General features: G+C 39.4%; 2 protein-coding genes across 13 annotated transcripts in view; one reads left to right on the top strand and one right to left on the bottom strand.

Moving 5' to 3' along the window:
• The window catches only part of ADAM22 (ADAM metallopeptidase domain 22), a 253,225-nt gene extending 246,375 nt beyond the window's left edge, over nucleotides 1-6,850 (top strand). For all 12 annotated transcript variants that reach the window (XM_017536485.1, XM_017536483.1, XM_017536480.1 and 9 more), the window contains one exon: nucleotides 268-6,850. In XM_017536485.1, coding sequence (XP_017391974.1) covers nucleotides 268-288 — 21 coding nt within the window. In that variant the 3' untranslated portion in view covers nucleotides 289-6,850. The remainder of the gene's footprint in view (nucleotides 1-267) is intronic.
• A 2,465-nt stretch (nucleotides 6,851-9,315) lies between these two features.
• Nucleotides 9,316-24,883, bottom strand: SRI (sorcin). The gene is made up of 8 exons (XM_017536487.2): nucleotides 24,770-24,883; nucleotides 23,666-23,749; nucleotides 21,938-22,007; nucleotides 15,173-15,216; nucleotides 14,223-14,370; nucleotides 13,495-13,608; nucleotides 12,365-12,423; nucleotides 9,316-10,709 (listed from the first exon to the last, which is right to left on the bottom strand). The coding sequence occupies exons 1-8, from the start codon at nucleotides 24,818-24,820 to the stop codon at nucleotides 10,683-10,685; spliced, it is 597 nt and encodes a 198-aa protein (XP_017391976.1). The 5' UTR covers nucleotides 24,821-24,883; the 3' UTR covers nucleotides 9,316-10,682.
• Nucleotides 24,884-26,155: the final 1,272 nt, after the last annotated feature.

Here is a 26,155-nt window from a genome sequence, read left to right as displayed (position 1 = left end):
TTCAAAATGTTTAGTAACATTAAATTAGGATGTGATGGTTTTTGTATCAAAAGATAGCTGTTGTTAAAAAGGTTGAGACACAGGTTTTCAGAAGGAGAAAACTAAAAGTTGGAGTTTTTATTCTATCCATTTATTAGACTTTGCAAGAGTGTGCATCCACGATCACATACATATGGATGGAATCACTGAATCTTTTTCATCTCCTACTCAGAATAAACCTGCTTCCTGCTTTTACAATGTGCAATTTTGCTCTTCTCTGTTGTGCAGCTATGGGAGACATCCATTTAAGATCAACTGTTTACATGTGATACATCGAAACTGTTTACTTCAACTTTTATAGAATCCCAGGCTCATGGAATCACTAAAAGTCTATCTGCTCTTCAGACTATATGAAGACCCTCTGAGATGCTACAGAGGAGAGGAAGCCGAGTCTCACATCTGGTTACCATTTTCTTTTTGTCATTGGCTTGGATTTAACCATGAAAAGAACTACTGAAATGTTACACTATAACATGGAACAATAAAGGTACTGGTATGTTAATGGATAATCCGCATGACAGATAATATGTAGAAATATTCATTAAATTAACTCACATGACCCAAAATGTAGCAAGTTTCCTAAGGGACAATAGTGGATTCAGAACTTGACATTCTGAAGCACATCCTCATTGTAAACAGTAATGCTATATGCATGAAGCTTCTGTTTATTGTTTTCTATATTTAAGGAAACAACATCCCATAATAGAAACGAGCATGCAGGGCTAAGGCATATAGGATTTTTCTGCAGGACTTTAAAGCTTTGAGAGACCAATATCCCACAGGCTAACTTTAAACATGTATTTTTATTTTTGTTTTGTTTTTTACTTTTCATATTTATATTAGCATACAAGGACAATTGTATATATGTAACATTTTTAAAAATTTTAAAAAAGCAGCTGTTACACACAAGTGTATTTTGCCAAATGCCTAAAAATTCAGTCACAGTCACATCATCGTCATCTGTTCAGTGATCTTCAAAGACTATAAGCAGGCGATGTTGTAAATACAGTGGTCAATACTGTAAATGTGTCTCTCCATAATTGGTATTTGTCCAAAACATGAGATCACACTTCCTTGATGACAGCGGTTTTCTGTCATGGCTACCTTTAAACTGTGCACAGTCTGGAGGCAGTTAAGTAATTGAATGAGAGAACAAAATGCTCAGCAAAACTTCTGGCCTCCACAGTTTGCTGATGCAGGAGCCCACTCTGCTGCTGATGGGCTGCTCCCTGGAAATCATCCCTCCCATCCATCCCTCCCATCTCATCCCAGTGAGCCAGTCCCTCAGCAGTGTGTCCTGCTGAGATTAGGCAAGTGCACCAAAGACACATGAGACCACATACTGCCAGTGAGCTGGTAGCTTCTGACTTGCCAATACTCTAACTCTGTGGCCTGAAGTTTTGTTCCTTCACAAAACATTAGTCACTCTTATCTGTGAAATGAATGACTTGTTTTAACAAAAACAACTCTGACACTGTTGATTAAGGATATTTGTCATCACTGGGATGTGAGTCCCAGCAAGTCATTCTGTACTGATTGAAGCAAGATGATGGAAGATTCTACTGTCTGAGCTGGGCAGCCTCACTGTTCATAAAGGGTTAAATTAGATCTAAACCACAGAAATGCAGCAACTGAGAAGCTACTCTAACAGCTGGCAGGGGGAAAGAATCTGATGCTTTGAACCATATATTTTTTAATCCATGGGAAAGTAAGAGTCTATGTTAAAAGCCCCTTCTTTAACACCAAAGTTCGATAGCTGTTATGCAGAGCTGTCATTCCAAAACAAAGCTAGCTACCCTAATGAGGCTGGAAGTTGATGCGCTCAGTCACATGGTCTGCTCTGAAGTATACTTCTGATTTCCTCATTTTCTGTGTGTTCTTGAGAGGAATAGAATCTGCAGACAGGGTTTCAGAAAAACTCTCTAAATTTGATCCTCTCCCATAGTATCCATGGACAAAATCCATCTCATCTTTGTATGTAATCAAACTGATTACATGTGATTACATATGATGCCCAAACTGAAGGGCTGAGTTAGAAGGCAGCGTTTTATACTGTGTGTCTTCCGTAATGGACCTCTCTTCTGAAAGTCTTTGAAATGTTTGGAAAGCAATTTAATGTTCCAAAATTGCGTATTGTAAAACAGCATTTTTCATTACAGGAAGGTTTGGGTGAGTGTTGGATAGTGTTGCCACATAGCTCAAGCAAAGGACAGAAGGGCAGCCAGATTGAAAGATGTAGCAAATAAAGTGATTTTTTACCACGATCACTGTAACATGCACTGAATGTTTCTTGGTATTGAGTGTATAAAAGGCTAATGCTATAAGGTTTATTTTGACTATAAAAGAGTTTATAGATTTGAATGTAAGGTGCCTCATGTAAATATGCTTCCTAGTTACAGTTACACAAGCTCTAATTTGAAAGAATCCACAAATGGCTAGCTGAGAAGTTAACACATCTCTGTCTATCATCCATCCGTCTGTCTTCCCTCACCTAAGTTATTTTTACATGAAGTTATTATTTCTAATGAAAATCATTATCATGTGCCTTTTCGGAGACATGGTTGCTCTGGAGGCATATCGTTTGTAATCGCCCACCTTGGTAATAACCTTCCTGTGAAACAGAATGAAACTTTTTCTATTTGTAGAGATTATGATTTTAGGTATACGGTAACTTTAATGTTCTATTTTTAGAATCTACTCTATCTCCCATGTTTAAATATTCTTAGAGCCATTTGTGGGATTCACTGACAAATTTATAGTCTCAAGGGATAGTTTCAAGAAGTATCTATATCTGTACTCATGGTTGGGGTTCTAGAGGCATTACATCTAAATATTTATGACTTTTCACCCAATGAGGTAGGTAGAATGTGAACCCGTAGCATTAAATATACAAGCACAGCATTGTTTCTTTTTAAATATCTATTTTGGAGGAAACTTTGAGGACATATAACAGTTTATATCATGTAACTAATATTTATATATTTCCCAGTCCACTACAGAATCATTGCTAAGCAGAAGAGAGCAGTTATTTGGCCTTTGTGTTCCATTGTATGCCTTTTTCCCCTTTCTAAGGTTTTATGCATTGATAAGATTATAGACTGGCACCCTGCTGCCCGACATGTTCCATTTATCCATAGTCATTGCAGTGCAGTAAACCCTGATTTAAAGGAACACTTAAATCAGTAAGTGACACTCCAGTAAGTGTCAACAGGAAGGTGCGGGATAGCAGGGAGTCCTTAAGGATGGACTAGCCACATGAACTGTCCTCTGCATCCAGCAACTTTTTATTTACATGGGAAGTGGCATGGTCCTCTGAACTCTGCAGGCTGGAAATGATCCCTAGGGCACATGCAATCTGTGGAAAGGAATAAATCAGTACTTCTCAGACAGTGCAACATGGTAAGGGCTTTCAATTCGCTGTGGTTGCTGTATTTTTAACAAGAAACTAGGAGTCTCGATTAGGAATAACTTATTATTAGAGTTGTTCCTTTAAAAAATGGCGAATAAAGCAAATGTGGACTTAAAATGCCAACTTATTTTTCACTTTGATATTGGTGCTTTATTAAGTGATGCCACAGTTTCTCTCTCTTCCGTCTTGCTTTAAAAAGGATTTTACAGTTGTGTTTGTATATAAGGTCAGTCCAGCATAGAATTTCTGAAAGTAACATTAATAGGGTTTCTAAAGGTGGTGTCAGAAAGATAAAATTGGATATTCTGTGCACTTTCAGAGAATGACTATTTATGTTTGAATTTCATGGCAGGCTTACATTTCTTTTCTGTGACTCTCTTGCTTATCTGCATAATTTAATCCTATGTATTGTCCCAGATCTCTTGTGGCTACTTTACCTGTTACCTTTTTTGGGATTTTGTTTTTTATGTTTTACAGTTACCTTTCGACCAGAAGATATATAGTATTTCTATTCACTTTTTTTCAGTGTTTTAAAATCAGGTTTGTTTATTATTCATTTTAACCATTCATTTCCTATTGTCATGTAGTTCTATTTTAACCATATATATATATTACTTTAAATATTTCCGTATGTTATTCAACATGATAATAAATCCTTATCTAAAGAAAAGACTATTTTACTTTATTTTATTTAAAGGAAAGGGAATTCATTGACAGGTTATTGAGTAGTTATATGGGAAGAGGAGAGCCAAGTTAACAACTGGCAGGAGTGAGAGGGAGGAGACAGCTGCTGGCACAGTGTGATAGGACACATCTGGCTGCTGCCACTGAATGCCCACATGGGCAGCATATTGTAAATATCACCCTACCAGTTGGTAAGTTGGCATGAATTTTCCATGAAACGCTCTGACTCCCATTTGCAGCATCATATCTTTTTATGTTCTTAATTATATTTTTCCTTTCATTTTTGTTTTTTTCCTAAAACTGCCACCTAAATACCTATCTATGCCGTTAAGTGTATGAGTCAAGATAAATTTCTCATTCTTGCTAGTATAGTTTAAGATGTATAGGAAGCAAACATTTCTATGGAATAGGGATTAATTTGGGGCTCAAATGTTTTTTTGTTGTTTTTGTTTTTCCTCCTGAGATGTTTTTTGAATGGATAAGGCTACTCTGGTTGTGGATGCAGCAACTTTTCTCCTGGCATGGAAGGACTATGGACTTTGACAGTTTCCTGTTGATAGTATAATATAATGAGGGGCCCAGTCTGCTCTTTTAAAAATCGGCTGAGCAGCAGCAGTCCATCCCAACTGTGTGTGAGTAGCCCAGCTGTTAAAAGTACACCTGTTGGGAATTGTTGGCACATGCTCATAGCATATGCTCTGTGGGGGAGATGCTTTTAATTCCAAGAGGAGTTTTTCTGCCACATCTGCAGATGCACAGCAAAGATACAGCAGGACTTTAGAAAGTAGGACACAGTTGCTACTTTTTATTCATTGCTTTGTTAGTTCTTCAGATGGAGCATCTTCTGGTTGTTTGTAAGCAGAAAAAACAAAACATTCAAAACCAAAAACCTGTCTAACTAGTACTTTTGTTCTTTATTTCCATGGTCTGACAAACAGTAAGCATTCTCACAGTGAGATTTTGAGGGATGCTTCTGGAACCATTCTGCTTCCCAAGTAGCTCCCCCTTCAGTAGCTGTGCAGCCCTTTTTTCCTGACTAGGAACTTTCTCTGTTGCAGATGTCAGTTCCTTTGGCTAAGTTGTCACTTGAGAGAACCCTAAGATGCCCTAGGGAGTAAAGGTGGCAGTCATCTTTATCTTCACCCACTGGCACACGAGCAGCTAATTCAACTTAGGAAGTCCAAAGAGTGTGAATTTCAAGATGGAGAGGAGATAAGAAGCAGTGAACTTTGGGAGACTATGGGGCATTTAGTCCTAGCATAGACACAGATTGGAAATCCACAGGAAGATTCCTGAAGCCATATGTGCAGGAGAGCACACATTGTCACGAGGGGTGTGGTGGGAAGAGAGGTTCTGGATGCCTAAGACAGACATGCTTGGCAGTTTAGTGTTGGCTCTGTGAATACTTTGTGGTCCAGTCCATGATAGATTGGTCACTCCTGCCTGACACATCCCTGTTGCATTGTTATAGAACCTGTATCATATGGGGAGGTTTCAAGGCTGGCAGGCTTTTGATCAGGTAATCATCATTTCATGTTTTTAAGTATCCTTGAAATCAGTACCACCCAATATGTGTTTTTGGTTTTGTTTTACAAAAAGGCATACAATGAGACTAAAATTAATGCACATACAGAATCATCAATAAAGTTTCAGAGTTTATGATGAAAAGGTATTTTTCTTTCTTGTAAAAAAAAATATATATATATATATAATATGCTGATCTACATTCATTTTAGAGCTTAGCCTCTTATTTTATGAATTTTCAGGCTGTGATTTGTGTTGGATGGTTAAGCTCTAAAATAATGCAAATAACCCCAGTCTTTAAATATAGCGGTGCTAAGTTGTGCAAGGTAACACAATGCAGAAACAGCTGATATGAGTTAATTCTTAGTAATAATACAGAAGTTCCTGCTAAACTATATATGTGTATCACTGCCTGATTAGAAACCCCACTTTTCTTTTCCAATCCAGCACAAAATCAAACTCTGATTCTACAACCAGTCTTTTTAAAGGGCAAAAATGACCCAACACCTTTGTTTTGTATAGAAAAACTTTTTTTTTTTTTACACTAACTGCAAAAGTGCTTAAAAAAAGGTTTATTCAGGATAACTAAGCATGCACTCCTTTTTTAACTTGCTGGAAGACTTGCCCCTCCCCAGCATCTGTAAAAGACATCTTTGAGAAACTGGGTGTTTTACCTAAACATAGTAGCTTACATGTTAGCCAGCAGTAGGTCAACACTAGTGTTTTCCACGTCTATCACCTTTGACAGGTGATGTCCATCTACAGATGGTGGAAGCCACCCCATGGGGAGCTGTAAATAGCAGCATGGTTTCACCTTTGGTAATCAGGTAATCATGTATATATACTTAGATTTGCATTATTTCAACATTTCTCTGCTACTCTGCACTTCAGGTTCGTTAAGCTATTTTAATAATTACTGGGGTTCTGGCAAACACCAATGGGAATGTATATGGCAACTGCTTTCCTGAGCAAGTGTGATTTGTTTTATGGCTGTTCAAGTTATAAAATTGTTCTTACATTGTAGGTAAACAAAATCTTGATGTTTCTAAAGGTCACTGTAACTTAAGGTTCAAATTTCTGGCACAGTTTTACTAGTATTCACTTCTGAAGCTAATAAGATACCACAGTTTTCTATGTTACTCTCATTGTAACATCAGTAAAGTGACTTTCAATAAAAGATTTATGTTATTTTGATGCACGGCTCTTTTCTCTTTTTTTCTCCCATTTTCTCTTTCAGAAGCTTTGTTAGGGGTACAGTCAAGGGATTGTTTCTTTTTTGTTCACCAGTGTCCCGGAAGGGGTGACTAACATGATGAGAAATACCCTTTAGCAAAGCCTGAGTGCTCAACTTATTGCAGTTTCCTCATCTGGGGGGCAGAAGTAGTTTACTTATTTATCTATTTGCCTCTCCTCATAAGCATGTCCTCCCTCACCCTAATGAGGATCAATTTCCTACATGCTAGCCTGTGGACCAGGCAGTGTGTTCAATAAACTTGCAGAGTTTATGAAGAAAAGGTATTTTCCTTTCTTGTTTTATATATATACATATATATATATATACACACATATATATATATGTATATATATATATAATGTTACATATATTACATATTATATATATATAATAAGTGATATGTATATTCACTAAGGTGATCTGCATCACCTTAGGGCTTAGCCTCTTATGAGTAAGTTCACCTGTGCTGGATTCTAAAGCACTGAGCCTGGGATGGACTCAGTTTAGGTTCATGAGTTCATTGCCTAAAAACTGTTCCACCCTGGCCTTTTCATCTTCCAGGCAGCCATTTTACTTACCAGTCATTATTCTGGCGTTTGTAGGGTCCTTGCCATCAGCTCACAGGCTGCATAGGAAATAAGTAAGTTATAAGTAGTCAAGGTCCTGTTTTAATGTGAGAAAAAGAGAAGGAAGTCACTGATGAAGGGTTTGTACATTTATTATGAGATTTTAAAAGTTTATGATGATTACATATAGCTCCATTTCTTGTATTTATATTTTAGTCATATAATAATTCATTTAGATGAACACTGAAATAGTAACACACTCAGCTGAGCCAAAGCAAAGTCTAGTGCACAGATGGCAGAAGTTGTAGCCACATGCCATCTCATGGACTGATGGTACCACTGGGAACATCATGCTGAAGGAGAGTCTAAACTCCAATTTGGCTCCATGGAAGCAAGAGCTTTGATTTAATATGACTGCTGTAGTACAAATCTACGCCAACTATCCCCAGGAAGCAACGGATCTCTGGCAGCCACATTCCTATAGAAGTGCAAGAAATGTGTTAAAAGTATTTCATAAATCATGGATCTCTCGAAGCACATGAGTAAAGCACACATCTCCAAAATAAAATTAAATCCTAAATGAGAGTGATTTGAGGAGCTTAATTCTCCAAATAGTTGAAGTAATCAAGCTTGAGCTCACAGCTCTACCACCCTCCAAATAGATGCTTTAAGAAAAAGTAAACAGACCAGGAAATAATTTTAAAGTAGTGGGTGAGGCTGCACTAGAGGTATACAAGGAATGAAACACAATCCAACATAAAATAGAAATAATGCAACAGGAGATTCACTTGTAACCAAGACTGGCTGTAATTAAAGAAAGGAGATGAATCCATCAAATTTGTCAAGGGGAAGGAAACTTTCTAACTACAGCGACATACTGAAGACTATGCTCCATGCTTTTGGAAAGAATGGCTGAAAGCAGAAGGGGAGGAGATTCATTTTGAGGTATTAATAATAATTAAAACGGAATTAACTGAATGATGTCTGATATGGTTTGGCTCTGTGTCCCCACCCAAATCTCCATCTCAAATTGTAATCCCCCATGTGTCGATGGAGGTACCTGTAAGCCCCAAATCGAGGGAGGGAGGTAATTGGATCATGGGGGCAGTTTCCCCCATGATGTTCTTGTGATGGTGAGTTCTCATAAGATTTGATGACTTTATAAGCATTTGCCATTCCCCCTGCCTGCATTTCTCTCTCCTGCCGACTTGTGAAGAAGGTGCCTGCTTCCCCTCCCGCCATGATTGTGTTTCCTGAGGCCTCCCCAGCCATGTGGAACTGTGAGTTAAAACCTCTTTCCTTCATAAATTACACAGTCTTGGGTAGTATCTTTATAGCAGTGTGAGAACAAACTAATATAATGTCAGAGGCATGGTTTTGTAATACTTGAGCATTCACCCCAAAGCCAATTCAGAACCGCAACTGATGAAGCACACCTTGGGACTTGTTCAGTTATGGCCTGTAACCTTGGGTGAGCAAGGGCCTTCTTCCCTACTACTTATCCTCAACCAGAAAATTACCATTTCCTTAGACTATGATTTCCTCAGAGGAACCTAGTAAGTTGAAACCAAACAGCAGGTGCTGGGACACTGAAGGTGAGCTCCCTGCCTCCTAATCCTCTGAGCCCCTTTTTAGCCCTTTTCTAGACAGCCCAGGCTCAAGCAGAGCTCTGTGGCCTCACAAACAATATATGGAGATGAAATCTATAGTCACCATGTAATATATAGCAGGCTGCTTCACATTCTGTTATGCAACCTGGGCTAACTAACTTGCCATAATTACATGTTAGGTTTTAATAAATATTAAATGAATGAATATATATTTTAACAATATTGTAAAAAGTAATAGTGAAATGAGGCTAAAGATGCTTAAAGAAAATGTTTTATTTTCATTGGTTGACAACTAATTGTTCAGTTAAATGGTAACTCTCATACTGTATCCTAAATTAAGACAGACACTGCTGGCAAGTAGAAAATAGACTAATTTCATTTTTTATCTGTTAAGCTCTCTTGATTAAAAAAAGGCAAACCAGGCCAGTTTTAAATTTAAGAAACAGAAACAGTGTTAGTGCTTCTTGTATCAACACACTTCATATTCAGAGCTACCCCCAAGAGATAACATATTATCTGTTTTTCAAAGGTGGGGAAACTGAAACTTGGTATTATCTATAACGATCAAACCACACAGTAAAAGGCACAAGCCAGCATTAGAATTCAGATATTACTTGAAAGCATACAGCTTAAATTTTTTTAAAAAAATTCTGCCATTACAAATGTAGTACCTGCTTATTGGAGAATGTTTGGAAAAACAGTAAGAAGGGAGAAGATGCTCATGATCCTGACTCCCAGTGGTAGCCAGATCAATGTTTTGGGACATACTTTCCAATACTCTGCTATGTATATTTTTTAAAGTGTGAACACATAGCATATCAAAATGGATGTATCAGTATTTTAAAAACTAAAATCTGACTTAAAAAGGAAAGCATATAGAAAATCTGAAAAGTACTGAAATATATAAAGAAAATTAAAGTCATCTAGAATTCCATTAACCAAAAATAAACATTGTTAATGTTTTCATATATTCCCTTAGTCTTTTTATATCAATTTTCTTTTTATATAGTTAAGCTTATAATATACAAGATTTTTAAGTATAGTTAAAAACGGTTTAAATAGATGATGACAAAAAGGGACTTGGTGACAGATAGTATTTGCCAATTAAATTATTCAATAGGTTTTAAAGGGGCTGTGCTAAATTTCTACTAAGGTGAATCCTGACATGGATTACCGGATTACCTTTTTTGTTGTTTTTTTTGCACCCAACTGGGTCTGTATCATTTACATAAGATTTTATGTTTGGAGTCTTTCTAGGAGAGGAAAGATGGCAGCTGTAGTATGATTAACAGTTTTTTGTATATCAATGAAAAATAACGTGATTTAAACATTTTGCACACTTAAATTTACAAAGAGTTTTAGCAAGAAAATAAGGCATGACTGACAGTGGCTCAAGGAAGTTCTAAATGGTGTAACAGACTAGATCTTATTAAAGTTCCAAAGAATTTATTATCAAAACTAAAAATAAAACTTCAGTTGCACATAAAGTAATAAATTTTAAAACAGCTGTTGAAAAGACGTGATGTAAGTTTACACATATTACTGAAGGCAGAGAGGACAAGCAAAAGAGAGCTCCAGTTGGAATGTCAATTATGTTCATTCAGCTTCCTCTTGATTTAAACACTCATGACACACTGGATGAACTGAAAGAAAAATCAGCATTATACAACAGACCTCAAAACACTTACACAGCATAGCTTATTTCTGGCAGCTTACATTGGGTTTTCTAATTTGAACATGAGTAAAACAACCCCCACTAAATGACAGATGGAAAAGTTTCCTTTTTTTAGAGAAGCAGTCTAATGTAAAATCCATTGGGTTTCTCACACCAAAACTTTTTACAGAAAGCAGATACTACTTCAATGGATAACTAATTTAAATAACTATTCAAATATTATTTAATTTAATCTAAGACTCTAGAAATGGTCATGGACAAAGATACCTACCACAAACACAAATAACTAGAGTTTATACTTTTGTATCATGTGGGGATTTCCAAACTGCACAGTATTACTCTAATGGAGCACCTTTAAACAGTTTAGTCCCTTAAAATCTGCTTTATTCAAATAAATCATAGCATGCAAGTATATGTATGCACAGAAACAGAACAGCTAACCCTTCAGACACCAAAGATTAGAAATATCAGTATTTGCTGTGACATGTTGGCTTCCCCACTAAACACAAAGCAATAGATTCTACTCTATTGGTGTTCCCTACACTGGTAAGGTACTGTGCACTGCTAACCCACAGCTCTATCACAAGGTCAGTGTGATTATCCCTATTTTAGAGAAAAGGAAAATAAGGATCAGAATGTTTAGAAATCTTTTAAGTAGCCCGTCAGAAGCCAAAGCCCATGGTCCTTCCATCCCCCAGGCAGCCTCCTGATCTTTAGAAAGAGCAAGGGGACTGTGAACTAAGAAGTTAATGCATGCTCAAGAGAACACACACTTAAGTAGTAAATTAAGCATATTTATACACACATACTAAGCTTTTAAAAGTGTATTAGTTTACTAATAACTGCAGCAGCTGCTAAACCAAAAATATATGCATCTTATATTTTGTAGTGGAGAAACACTTTAGAATATTCAGTGATTACACTGATTTCAATTCTAACAAGTTTTTTTTTTTTTTTTTTAAATCAATAGCTGAGCCAAAACTGAAGAAACAAGTAATCAATCTCCCCAGCTTTGTTATACACATCCAGCTAATGCCATCAAAGATGGCACTTGGTTATGTTCCCACTGGTTAACATGGCCTTGCCCTACCCTCATTTAGTGTGGCTGTTTAGTAAATAACTTGTTTTAAATTGTGATTTAAGTTGGTGCCTGCCTTATGCCCTCAATGCAAAGCATAGCTTTGAGCTGTTTTCGGTTCTCAATGACTGACATGATTTGTTTATAGAAGACAAAAGCAGATAGTATATCTGCATAGTGTTTTTCAAGGGCATTTCTAATATAAATCTTACAACAGCTCAGTGAAAAAAGGCATTGCTACTGTATCTTCTTTATTCATATAGTGTGACAGCAATTAAGAAACCTGCTTAAGTGACCCAGCTAATAAATGCAACAAGCTGGGTCTTTGAATGCAAATCAAACCATGGTCTAACTATAGTTAAGACTAATACATGAAATTAATAAATTTTGGATAACTCTTTCTATGTAACCCTTGAATCCCTTATTTCTCTGGCATCCTTAAGATGTTCTTAACAGCTAATTTCAAAGGGATCCCATCTGGTGTATCCCTTTTTCATCTACTTCATCTTTTTCATTTACTATACCTCTTAATTTCTAAGACTTACATCATCATATGGGAAATTCACAACACCTTGCTGAGCAGTATCCCGTCTTCGAAAGCTGTCTGTAAAACAACACAGTAAAATTCATGGTTTTTCTTTAAATGGTTTTTCTAAAATCATAAAAGATAATTATTTTGGACTAGGCATGGTGGCTCATGCCTGTAATCTCAGCACTTTGGGAGGCCATGGTGAGCAGATCACCTGAGGTCAGGAGTTTGAGACCAGCCTGGCCAACATGGTGAAACCCTGTCTCTACTAAAAATACAAAAATTAGCCGGGCATGGTGGCAAGTGCCTGTAATCCCAGCTACTAGGGAAGCTGAGGCAGGAGAATTGCTTGAACACAGGAGGCGGAGGTTGAAGTGAGCCAAGATCATGTCATTGCACTCCAGCCTGGGGGACAAGAGTGAGACTTCATCTCAAAAGAAAAAAAAAAGTTAATTATTTTGGCATTGTGTTCACACTATAACAACATTTAAATTGTGCAACCAATTAACATAAAGACCAAAGCAAAGAAGCCAACTATATGAATAGTAAAAGATTTGATATGCAACAAAGTAACAGACAGAAGTTGGCCAGCTGTCTTTTTCAATGTGGATCTGGAGAAAATACCTTACCCAAAGTCAGTAAAAGCTGTGCAACCTCCGTGGCCATTACTTAATTGTGATAAAAGCAGGCATTGCTGCTTACAGAAAGAATTTCTAGCTTCTTAATAGCAAAGATACTGCTTAAAAAGCAGAGAGTCCCTGATATAACAAATGTGCTGTGATCAGTTTCTCCGCCATTTCAGCTTTGCCCTATAGAAAAGACTTTACTTTCACTCTTTCCAAATATTCCACATTCTAGGGAAGAATTCCTCATAATCTGATCAGAAATGCACAAGTTAGCTGATTATGTTTTAGAACATTTTAGTAAAATTTAGTTATTTATTTTAATGGCAGATCACTTACTAATCCAAAATAAGTTCTGGAAAAAAAAAAAAATTATTCTGCTAGATATGCTTAATAGTAATCTGAAAAAACTACTAAAGCAAGAAAAAAATTGGGGAAGAATAAAAGTTGAGAAGCACTGAGAGATGAAATGGAATGTAAACTGTCTTGTCTTGTGGTGATGACATGACCTCACGGAACTCACCCGTAAGAGCCCTCAGTTTGACGCAGCAGGCAATGTAGTCATCGAAGGTGATCTTTCCATTGGTGCTGTACCGTTTCGCAATTGAATTCACGGCCTGCGGACTCAACCTAAATCCTAAAAGAAAGAAAAAAGTGATCCAGTAAAAAGGTTAAAGGATTGCAAAAGCCCATTAAAAAATAAAATAATCAAGCACTATTTTTTAAGACTGTGAACTTATTTTAATTATGAATACACACAATTTCTAAGAAAACAGAAACTGTCTTCAGGTAGCAATTTGTTTATTTATTTAGTTGTTTATGCTGTCTCTTCCCTCACAAATGTCAGTCCCCAAGTCTCATTCTGATCCATCTTCCTAATATTTTTACCTTCAACTTCTTTATGAGAGGGAGTCTCACTCTGTTGCCCAGACTGGACCGCAGTGGTGCAATCTCGGCTCACCGCAACCTCCAGCTCCCAGGTTCAAGCACTTCTCCTGTTTCAGCCTTCAGGGTAGCTGGGATTACAGGAGCATGCCGCCATGCCCGGCTAATTTTTTTGTATTTTAGCAGAGATGGGGTTTCACCGTTGCCAAGGCTGGTCTCAAACTCCTGAGCTCAGGCAATCCACCCACCTTGGCCTCCCAAAGTGCTGGGATTATAAGCGTGAGCCAACGCACCCAGCCTAGTTTTAAAAATAAAAAACAACTTACTTCTACTGATAAATGGAGAGTTCTAGTAAGCCATACCCACCCATTGTTGTCAGGGCCTTCTGCAATTCTTGTGGATCTACTGTGCCACTCCTGTCAGTGTCAAAACTGATAAAATGTTGTCTCCAGCCATTCAATACAGCCCAGAGTTCTTTAAATTCATTGAAACCCATTGTGCCAGACATATCTCTCTGAACTATAATCAAGGATCACAGCTGTATTTTGTAATATTTTCTAAGGATTAAATGAAAGATCAAGTTTAAGAGGAATTCAATATTCTTTCCACTAAAATGGCTACAAAAGTTATTGTAGATTATTTTTGGTAAGATGTAAGATTCATGATTTAAAACTATAATGAAAAGTGGCTATGGAGAAAAACCTCAAGTACCTATTTTTACTATGGGAAAAGGATAACTTACATGACCTGATGATAAGGAAATAGTGTTGTCATTGTGAGCCACATATAAAAACCAGTCTTGTCAGTGGAACTAGGCTGTACTTTCTGCATGCTTCAGGCTATGCTGTTTGCCCTTCTGTTCTAGTGTCATTTCTGGTACTAATATTCCCTTGTTTAGTCCTCCCAGACAATTGAGGTGGGGTGGAAGGCACTGGATGGTCAGCAGTAGCTAAACTCAGTCCAACAACTGGGATGTGAAAAATCCTATCACTTGCAGAGTAATCAATGTTAAAGAATAAAAAGGCTTTCCTGACACTCTGGACTCTATACTTGTTTTATAATACTTTGATGTTTCCTTGAATTTCTGAACAACATTCTGTTTACTAAAAATATTTTCTTCCTTTGTTCATACCAAATTACATCCTATAATAGAAGCTAATAATTATAGAAAGCTTTTTTCCATTTATTTTATTGCATTTTAGAAAGCTTTTTAGTGATCATTCATTACTTTGTGTTTACTAAGTATTAATTCTAAGATGAATTCCTTTAGAATTTTAGAAAAAATTATTCTAGACAAAAATCAAGGTAAAGGATACATCCAGCATTGAAACCATAAGCCGACAAGTCTCCAGGTTAAAAGCTGTTAAGAAAAGTACACACATATTAACACAATTCCAAAAATTCATATTATACTGGATACATTCAAATTAATTAGAAAAATGATTATTATATACTTTTATGTTTACATGCTACTCAATTTATGTGTCACTAATCATATGGAACTTCAAAGTAGCTTTTTCTTCATAAAGAGGATTTTTCACTAGAACCTAAATCTGATTTAAATCACTTTGATAGAATTCATTTTAAAAAGTATTATACAGGCAAGGTGCAGTGGCTCATGCCTGTAATCCCAGTACTTTGGGAGGCCAAGACAGGAGGATCACCTGAGGTCAGGAGTTTGAAACCAGCCTGGCCAACACGGTGAAACCCCATCTCTACTAAAAATACAAAAATTAGCTGGGTGTGCTTGCACCTGGCAGGAGGAGGTTACAGTGAGGTAGATGGTGCCATTGCACTCCAGCCTGGGTACAAGACTCTGCCTCAAAAAATAAAATAAAATAAGGATTACATAGTGTACTGTTCATACTTTGTGCTCTGAAACTGTAATATAGTAAGTTCAAGTCACCATAACAAACCATAATGTATTACATCCAATATGGTGGGTGGGAAGGTAGGGTTGCTTTGTTCCTACTCATAAATGACTATAAATTGTTGAGTTTGCTAATTTTGTGTCTGATTACTTCTTTTCCTATTTTCCCTTGAATGTCAGGTACTGAACAGAAACTTCCTACCTCAAGTAGTCTATGACCTCTTAGCTTATATACGAAACCAGGTAAATACACTTGTTAGAATTATGTGTTAAATCAAAGTACTCTGGATAAGACCCCATGACCAATTCAGTGGTGGTCGCTGTTCAGAAGCCTTTGTAACTTAGCTACAGTTTAGGACTGTTCTGAGGGCATTTTGGTACCTCACTTACGTAACTAAACCAGAGCACACGCAATGGGTGAGGTTACTGGTAATCTAAGAAATAGGAAACTTAAAACAACCTTTTACATCTTACATGGTATTAATGGTATTTAATGACTGACAAAACTGCAAAGGTACAAAGACACTATAAGACTAAGTGGCAGAAGTGACCAGGGTCATGTGGGAAAAGCTGGTATAAATTCTGCAAGTTTGTTAACACACAGAGCTAACATTTTTTACAGCTTTTTCTAGCTTCATATTTTTTCTCTAACCAAAATGAAATTAAAACATAACTGAGCTAACTAATTACTGTAATGTCTCCCAACAGTGCAAACTAGGTTTTACACATTTAATAGATTCCTGTGTTTGGCATAAGCTTTACTGGAAATAAAAGACTGGTGACTATTTCTACTTTCAATTTCATTCTGCTTTCATTCCACTGTTTCTATTTTAATCTCCATCGATCCACAGATAATATTCTCTGTGGTGAGAGGAGGAGGAAGCACATTTACACTTTTGGGAAAGAGCTGGGTAGATTCTTCATTCTGACTTTTAAGTTGTGTGGCGGTACGAAGTCCCTCTAATCTGGAGCTGTAGTTCTCAACCCTGGTGCTTAACAGAATCAAAGCTTTAAAAGATTCTGATACCTGGGCTGCACCACAGAACAATTAAATCAGGAACTCTGAGTGTGGGACCTGGGTAGTCATATTTTTAAAAAGGTTTTCAGATGATTCTAGTGAGCAGCCAAGGTTGAGACCACCATTCTACTCAAAGTGTGATTCCTGGATCAGCCATATTAGCATCACCCAGGATCTTGAAGAACTGCAGAATTGCAGCCCTTAACCTACACCAATAAAATAAGAAGGTGAATTTTATCAGCTTGCAATCCCAGCACTTTGGGAGGCTGAGACAGGCGGTCACCTGAGGTCAGGAGTTTGAGACCAGCCTGGTCAACATGGTGAAACCCTTTCTCTACTAAAAATACAAAAATTAGCTGAGCATGGTGGCATTCACCTGTAATCCCAGCTACTCAGGAGGATGGGATTGTGCAAGTGATATATATTCATGATAAAGGTGATATATATTCATGTTAAAGCAGCTGGCTCAACCTGAACCAGCATCACATGGAAACTTGTTAAAGATGAAATTCCCAGGGCTCACTCCAGACATCTGAATGAGAAACTCTGGGGCAGGACCCAGCAATCTGGTTTTTGTAAGCATTCCAGGTGATGCCAATGCTGCTCAAGTTTACGAACTACTGCTCTGGATGGCTTGACAAAAAACCACAGGGCAGAGCCGACTATGTTGGGCTCACATTCAAGGTATTAAAGGGGCCGTGAGGCAGATAGCTTCTCTGTTTCTGTTTAATGAATGGCATACCCATCCACTCCGCAGTCACTGAAGCCAGAAATCTGGGAGCCTCCTCAATTCCCTCTCCCCAAATAATCAATCACTTTCTAAACAGCTGTAGAGTCCATCTCCAGCCCCACTATCACTTTAGTTAGCATTTTGCTCACCTGTATGACTCCAACAGCTCCCTAATGGGCATCCCTGACTCTTTGTTTTACTCCCATGTCCCCCAGTTTACTAGTCTTTACCCTACAGTCAGGGGTGGTTATGTGCTCTCCTTTGTAAAATCCAGTATCAGGGATCTACTGCTTTCAGGACAACGTCAAAGCACCTTAACTGGCATATAAGGTCATACACTTATTTTGCCAGACAGGCTCATCTCTTACTCTCGTTCAACCCCTATCTTTTTTTTTTTTTTGAGACGGAGTTTACCTCTTGTTACCCAGGCTAGAGTGCAATGGCACGATCTCGGCTCACTGCAGCCTCTGCCTCCTGGGTTCAGGCAATTCTCCTGCCTCAGCCTCCTGAGTAGCTGGGATTACAGGCATGCGCCACCATGCCCAGCTAATTTTTTGTATTTTTAGTAGAGACGGGGTTTCACTATGTTGACCAAGATGGTCTCGATCTCTTGACCTCGTGATCCACCCGCCTCAGCCTCCCAAAGTGCTGGGATTACAGGTGTGCAACCCCTATCTTCAAGGAGAATTTCTCAGTTCTTTAACTGAACCATGCTCTTTCTGGGTCTTTTGCACATGCTGTTTTAACTGCCTAGGACACAACTTCCCATCCCACTCACTTCATGGTCAGCATCATTTCTGCTGGAATTTCACTTCTGCTCAGCTTAGATATCAATTCTGCAAGGAAAACTTTCCTGATTCCTGTCTGGGTTGTGTGCCCATCCTATGTGATTCCACAGCCTCTCTCTTTACTTTTCCCAGTGCTTTTCCCAACTTCCAGGCATTGATTGTGGCTGCACAGCCAGCACCTAGCTCATAGGAAGTGTCCACTAAACATGTACTGGTTGGATGAATGAATGGATAGATGGCACCGAATTCTCACCCCCACGCAGGAAGCTGTAGAGCCCTGCATTTTATATGTACAGCCCTCTTAGACAGACATCTAAGAAGGAATGTGTTTTGTGAATAAAATCTGATCTTTACTAATACTCAAAAAAGTAATGTATAATCTTAAAATGTCAGTGAGGCTACAGGACTATGATTTTTCTATCTTAGAAAATTTTCCATATTTATTAACTCAGCAGCCACCTGTTAAGTACTTACTATGTTCAGGGTTCAGGGTAACAGGAACTTTAGAGACACAAATGTGAAATTGCACACTGCCCTAGCTGACAGTCTAAGGAAAAGATAAGCCACATACACATACAACCCTAATCATGGTAGAGTGCCGAATTATCATGGAGGTGCCAGAAAGTACCAGAAGGGAATGAGGAGTGAGAGGCTCCTTCCTAGTAAGAGAATCAAGAAAGACTTCATAGAAGACATAGAATTTAAGCCAAGCCTTGAATGACAAGAATGATGGGGGCATTTGGGGACAGCTAAGGACCAGCATAAGCAAAGAGAGAAGTAGAAGGCCCAGGACAGGCAAAGCATAAGCTCAATATGATTTGCAAAGAGCACAAAAAAAGTGGGAGCAGATATGGTTGGTCGGGGAGGCTGCATTATAGAAGACCTTGAGTTCCTTCTAAGCCGTTAGTAACGACTGAGGAGAAGGACAGGTTAGAGCTGTGTGTCAGGAAGGTCGGGAATCTGGCCATTTGTGTGAGAAGAATCTGAAAGGGCAGTGAGATGGCAGTGAACAAAAGTGAATGAACAAAAAATGTATCAATCCAGATAGTTCCAATGAACTAGAATGCTGATGTCCAATAAGTTTGGGTACGGAAAACTTGCTCAATTTTGTTCATAGTATTTTTCCTCCAGAAATAGCTTTTATTAGTGTTAATTCTAATTATTTAAAATTAATTAAAATTAAAAGTATTATATATTATATGGCTATAATATAAATGTAACTACATATAACTATAAATTAAAATTATTTATTCAACATTTTAAAAACAAATTAATTTAACGTGATGTTAATTTTAATAATTTCCAAAGAATCACTGCTATGATTTTACCTTTACTCTTTTTCTTCTCTTCTGTTCATTCTACTAGAATGCCTCAAACATCTTTTCCTCTTGTAGAAACATACAACATAACGAACCTAGAAAGAAAGCCCTACCTCCAGCTGTTTCTCTCAACCTTACCACAGTGGAACAACTAAATTCAAGGGAAAAAGAGAAGGTGAATTACAATCTTACTGACTGGAACACAACCTTTCACCAACTCTAACTCTAGGTATGATTGCTTCCTTTTAAACTGGTTAAGAAGGGCCCATAGGCACTGAGCTGGCGTAATCCCGCCTGCCTATCCAATTCGGATCTGTGCCTTTTGGTTTGGAAGCTGGGTTTAAACGACTAACGGTCATATAATATCAGTATTACAAAATCCTGAGACCTGACAGGCAGGATGGTTCTGTGGTTTAGGACAGCTGTGAGAGGGTAGGCGAGGGTAGGCAAATGATTCGATCACATAGTCCCGTGACTCAGGAAACGCCTTCTCTTTAATGCATTGACCTAAGGCCATCACTAAATGTGGCTTTCTCAATGAAATTTTAAAAGGACTGCTCTCTAAGAATACATAACCCATATTGTTAGTCAGATGCTAAAATCTGCCACACCTCATCTACTGAAAGGGTGTAGAGTAACAGGCCATGCTGGGATCTCACTGCACTTTGATAAACCCTGCTATTAGGTAGGCCTACCTCGTTTACCAGCTCTACTGCTTGAGGTTAACAGTGAACAATTTAAATGTACTGCCTACACAATAAAGAAAAAAAATCCCCTAAACCAGAAAGTGCTCCTTTTGCGTAGGACTAGATTAAATAACAGGAACTTGAAAGGTTCTTTGTTTGTATTAATTCCTCTAATTAGGAAATAGTAATAGGATACTAAAGTCACATAAAACAAAGGATGATGAAAACAAACGCAAAGGGTTCAGAGACAGCCATCTAATACATGCCAAGTCAAATAGTGTTTTTTTTTTTTTAAGCCACTATAAATTCACAGGTGTGAATTCGTCTTTGAACATTTTAATCTACAGCTTTGAAACTGGGTCTTCAATTTGATGTTCTGTCTCAATTAACAACTGGCAAAGAAGTTGGCAGATAATGTATTTGAACTAAGACATTATTCTCTACCCTGGAAATCTATCATGTTCATGATCTAATTTCAAGAGGAACCACTTCATGTGTGTAGGATGATGAGAAGCCTCCAGTTGGAATTTAGCACTTTTTTGAATTTTTGAGACAGGCTGTTGCCCAGGCTGGAGTGCAGTGGCACAATCTTGGCTCACAGCAACCTCCACCTCCTGGCCTCAAGTAATCCTCCTGCCTCAGCCTCCTGAGTAGCTGGGACCACAGGTGCATGCCACCATGCCTAATTTTTAGATTTTCTGTAGACACAAGGTCTCACTATGTTGCTCAGGCTGGTCTTGAACTCCTGGGCTCAAGTGATCCTCCGGCCTCAGCCTCCTAAAGTTGCTGGAATTACAGGTATGAGCCACTGTGCCCAGCCAGGGATGCAGCCATTTTGCATTATTTCACTACTCACAGCCCATGGCAGAGTGCTCAAAAGGCAGGAAGGTGGGGTAAGAGCTGAATTATGGAGCAGCAGCTCCAGTAAGTAGAAAGGGTACTTCCCACTTAGCCTGAACACATACTATGAAGTGGAAGAGGAAAGACCTGAGGGATGTCATGGCAAGCACTTATGTTAGCAGGAGCATGCCCAAAGCTCAGAGACCAGGGGTGCAGGACAGGCCACTCAGGGACCTGGGATGCAGAACCAGCCACTCAAAGCCTTAGTGCCACCAGGTCAGGGCAGAGTAGGCTCTTGGCAATTAACAGCAAATTTCAGTTCCAAATGTCAGTTAATGACACCTGACCTGGTGGATTTCATTTCAGCACCCTACCTTGTCCTCTGTGAAGGAGGCCATCCAAACTGTATCACTGGTTCTAGGTACACAAAACCCAAATCTGAGAAATCCACTGAATTGGCAGGTAGAATGGAATAATTTATTATTATTATTATTATTATTTTAGAGACAGAATCTTGCTCTGTTGCTCAGGGTGGAATGCAGTGGTACAATCATAGATTACTGCAGCCAAAAACTCTTGGCCTCAAGCAATCCTCCTGCCTGGGCATCTGAAGTGCTGGGATTACAAGTGTGAGCCACTGTGCCCAGCCTAGAATGATTTTAGAGCTGTTTTCAAATCAACATTTTGAATTAGTAATCTATTTTAGCTTTTAGAATTCTAAACTTTGCTGGATCAGAGAAGCTGTTTCCTTGAAGGCTGTAATCAGAAGTAACAGCTAAAATAGGAAACACAAGAGTACCTTTAGACAAACTTTGAGACTGTCAACTTACGTTTGTATCCTCCAGCAATGCCTGACTGTGTCAGACATCTCTGCAATTCATCAGCATCTATCTGCCCGTCCTTTAAAAAAATTAGAGGAATCATAATAGTGATTCGTACTTTGAAGTTATTTGTTTACCTTCAGCATTCAGTGAAGCAATAACAACAAAGAAAATCAGTATCGTCATGCATGACTTTTTATTAAAAGGAATGCCTTCCAAAAGTGGGCATTCTTTTCCTTAACCCACTTCCAAAAGTAATTTAATGATGAAAGAAAGTGTCTGTCTGGACAATTACTTTTCTCTCAATCTGAGCTAGGAAACTGCTACAGGTAAACATTTTTAAATATTTATGCAAGTTGCTTAAAAGCATAATTCCTTGTTTTCTTTTCTTTTTTTTTTTTTTTTTGAGGAGAATGGAGAGAGCAGGATACACAGCAGACACCAGTGAGTAGAAGGCTTCGTTAAAACAGTGGCCTCCTTGGTCACCTTTTCTTATGATACAGTGAATGGTTTTTTTCAGAGCACAAATACATCTGGAAGATACCCGTTAGATTCCCAGTGCCCATTCATTGACTGAAAGAACTAGATATATGTGATTTTTAGGGATTTTAAAATAAAATACCTAAATCCTCAAGTCACTGGGTATTATAAGGTATAAATGAGGAGCAGGATCAATAATTTGAAAGACAATGAATACAGGCCAGGGCTGCTGAAAGCTAAGCAGGTGGGGTCACTTACATCCTGGAGGCACTGGCAATCTAAGAATGCTATAGTCTTGAGGTTTCCCACGTCTTGAGGTTTCAAAGACACGGATCATTAACAGATTAAGTAGACACTTAAGGGAAAGTCTTCCAGTTTTAGACTATATTTTCCATTCAATTTCTTAAGCTGTATTTCTCAGAGTGCTACCTTAAAAAGTGGTCTTAGGTTTTTATCCCGTAAGACTCTACAGTTTTTACAATAAGATTTTGCTATTTCTACTTTTTGGTCAAAACAAGACTAGGTTGAATTCATAACAAACATCCTCTCTATCTGGACATGACTGGGTTATACCAACAGTATATTTACTGCACACTGTGACCTTGTGAGCTAGGGAAGTATCCTCTCTCAATGTAAGACAGCGCCTGTCATACAACTCAGAATGCAGACAAGTGAAATGTCTTGAGGAGCTAATTGCTTCCCTGGGTCAACAGGCCACAACACCTAATAAGGACATGGAAGGGCGGACCTAGTAACAGCATCTGCATCAAAGAGAAACTACATTGTTCACAAGGTTAACTTCCTGATACTAAGAAAAGCAGTTACTTTCTTATTTAGAAGCTGGTGGGTTTTTACCGTATTTCCTAAGGGGGTGAATGATTAGCAATCAAGTTCAACCCAAAGAAAGTGTCTATTAGAATCTGGTTACATAATTACTAATATATGTCTTTAAGTTGTACAAACAAGGGTTTATATTTACCAGATCTTGAATTTCTTCATTTAAAACCACCCTGAATCCTTTAATTCAACCACGTTTGGTTTCGAGCTGAACCCACATAAATATGAGTAACACTTTGTCCTAACTTGTTCTGAACATTCAGAAATAAAAAACTAAAGTAACGACTTTCCTTCTTTCTTTGTTTTGCAGAAGCAAAGGGACTCAGTTCCAGAAGAAGTTCGCTTTTCTATGTCACTATATCAAAAGCTACCACAAATGCAGACTACAATCACTCTTTGACATTAAAGGGAAAAGCTAACCTGTCCAGCTACAGCAGCAAAGTAACCATACAGCGGATCTTGAGTTTGTCCGGGAAACGCAGGCCCTCCAGGAGCCCCTCCATACTGTGAAACAGGAAACACATAGACATCATTCTGTCAATCAAGTTTTCTTCTTTCACCACTGAAGGCTTTTGTGCAAGGTCAGACAACTGCCCTCCGACTACCCCCGACCCCGCCCCCCGCCTCCCTCTTCACAAGGCTCACCTGCCCACCACCGGGCACACTCAAACTGCCACCATCCCACTCCTCTCTTCCGTTCTCACCCCGTAATTTAAAAACTGGCTACTGGGACCATACAGAGTTGCTGTGGAAGTGACGTCTACATATGTAAAGCAACTTTTAAAATCCCTATTAACCTAGAGGCTACTGAGGTGAGTGCAAACTAAGCAAGCCACTAAAAGGCAGGGCTTGGAATTCTCCTTTTGTTGTTACAGCTTTTATGGTATTTTAAAAGCGTTTTAAGAACGATGGAAGGCTGGAGTTGGTAACATCCTGAGACGGGTGTAGCCTAGGGAAGAGTAAGGAGTCTGGCCGGGCTGTATTTCGTGGTTGGCGAGGGAACAGCCTGTCTCGGAAACAGTTCCCAAGACAACGCACATCCCACACGCCCGGCGAGGCGGTCTTTTACTCCGGCAGGTTTTCCCTTTTTTTCCGTCCCCCTACACACTTTTTTTTTTTTTTTTTAAGGGAAGAAGGTAGATCGCAGAATCATTCTAGAATAAAATGACTGTTGTTGCTTTGGGAGGCAACCAAGAGGCGGGGGTGGGGTGGGGGTCAGCCAACACTCAATAAACACGACTTCACGCCGCGTATCCGATAAGCCGCAAGGTGGGCTTCTTGGGTCCCAATCCACCCGCACCTTGGACCCGCAGAGCCATCCAGGAGAAGGGACGGGAGAGACGAGGGGAGAGGCCGAACCGCAGGGGCCTAGGGCGAGGCCGCGAGCGCACGGAGAAGCTGGAGGCAGGAGGAGCCCGGGCAGCCGCCCACCAGCGCCTCACCCCGCTGGCTGCTGCATCTCCAAGGTGGCCTCTTCGCGCCCCGGAGCCACCTGGGCCGTGATCTCGCGTAGTCAGCACTTACCCCGCCTGGGTAATACCCGCCGCCGGCGCCAGGATGCCCCGGGTACGACATGGTGCAGACTGCGCCGCCGCCGCCCTCGCCCTGCGAGCCAGGCCTCGCCGCCGCCTGCCCCGCCCCGCCCCGCCGCGAGGGGGCCGCCCCCGAGCGCGCCACGAGGGCGTGGGGGACGCGCCCGCAGCCGCCTCCAGCTCCCGCCTCTGCCCGCGGCCGTGGCTCCCCTTCCTGCGCGCTTCTTCGTATGTTTGCCATTTCGGTGCCAATGCCGTGCACGATCGAAGGTCCAGCGATGGGCTACGACCTGCGAGGTAATTCACACCAGGGACTTTCCTCCCTCTGAAACTAATGGCACATTCCAACACCAATACACCACGCCAGGAATTCTTTATATTTTTCCTTCGGACTTGACTATTATCCGAAACATTTCTTATTTTAAACAACTTTATTGGACAGGACGGAGCTTTACAAGCGGAGCGCACTATCGCGAGGCAGGGGCTGAATGTGTTAGGGCAAATCTTAGGTGCCGGTGGGTGAAGGAGACGTTGAAAGGTGAAAATACAAAAGCGCCCTTGGAAAACGAGTTAACTTGACAAACTGTGCAAGGGAGAGTTTGGCTTGCGTTTGGTTGCAAAGTTCATTGAACGACAACGGCATATTTCCTTCCTAGGGGACAATTTCTTGCCCCTTTAAGCTGGGCGTGGCTCGCATCCTGAGTAGGACAGAGCGCATTTTCCCAGCAGGACAGCCTCACCCAGATCGCTCTTAGGAAAATGAATTGTTTGAATTTTCTGGATGAGTCAGACAAAACAATCCATTTTCCTAAAATTATTCATCTACTTTTTATATAAGCAAAGTTTAGAACAAACTAATAGCGTGCTGGTAAGTATTCCGGAAGATAAGAGATAGGAACTTCAATGCAGGCTATTTTTCTTTACTTCACATATTTTTCTTTCTCCCAGTTGAACAGCCTGAAGCAATTCAGGCGGGAGCTTTTTGTTTTGTTTTGTGTGATTTCAATGACACAGAAAATTGCTTGCTTTTCACTGTTAAGAACTAGACTTAATGATTTCCTGAATTTTATCATACTGAGAAACGCATTTATAAGCAAGAGTCACAGTAGTTTGTTGTGGAGGTTGCACAGAAACATTTAAAGAGTCATCAACATTCCACAATATTGGAGCACCCGCCAATGTGGTACTGTGCTTTTTCGCAGTGGTGGACCGGCTTCCTCCTTTCTAAATTCTAAATTCATGGGCTTTGTCCTCATTAGGTTCATTGTTTTTCTCCTGTAATTTCCCTTGTAAGCCCTGTTGAAAACGAAAGTCTAAATCATCAGAAAAATTCGGATAGTCCCTGCGGTAGCAACGACACTGCCCGTTGCCTGTTTTG

The sequence above is a fragment of the Cebus imitator genome, unplaced genomic scaffold (assembly GCF_001604975.1).
Source record: "Cebus imitator isolate Cc_AM_T3 unplaced genomic scaffold, Cebus_imitator-1.0 Scaffold98, whole genome shotgun sequence".
NCBI classification, from domain to species: Eukaryota; Metazoa; Chordata; class Mammalia; order Primates; family Cebidae; genus Cebus; species Cebus imitator.
The sequence above is the reverse complement of the archived record's forward strand: the minus strand, read 5'-3'. Positions and strand labels throughout refer to the sequence as shown.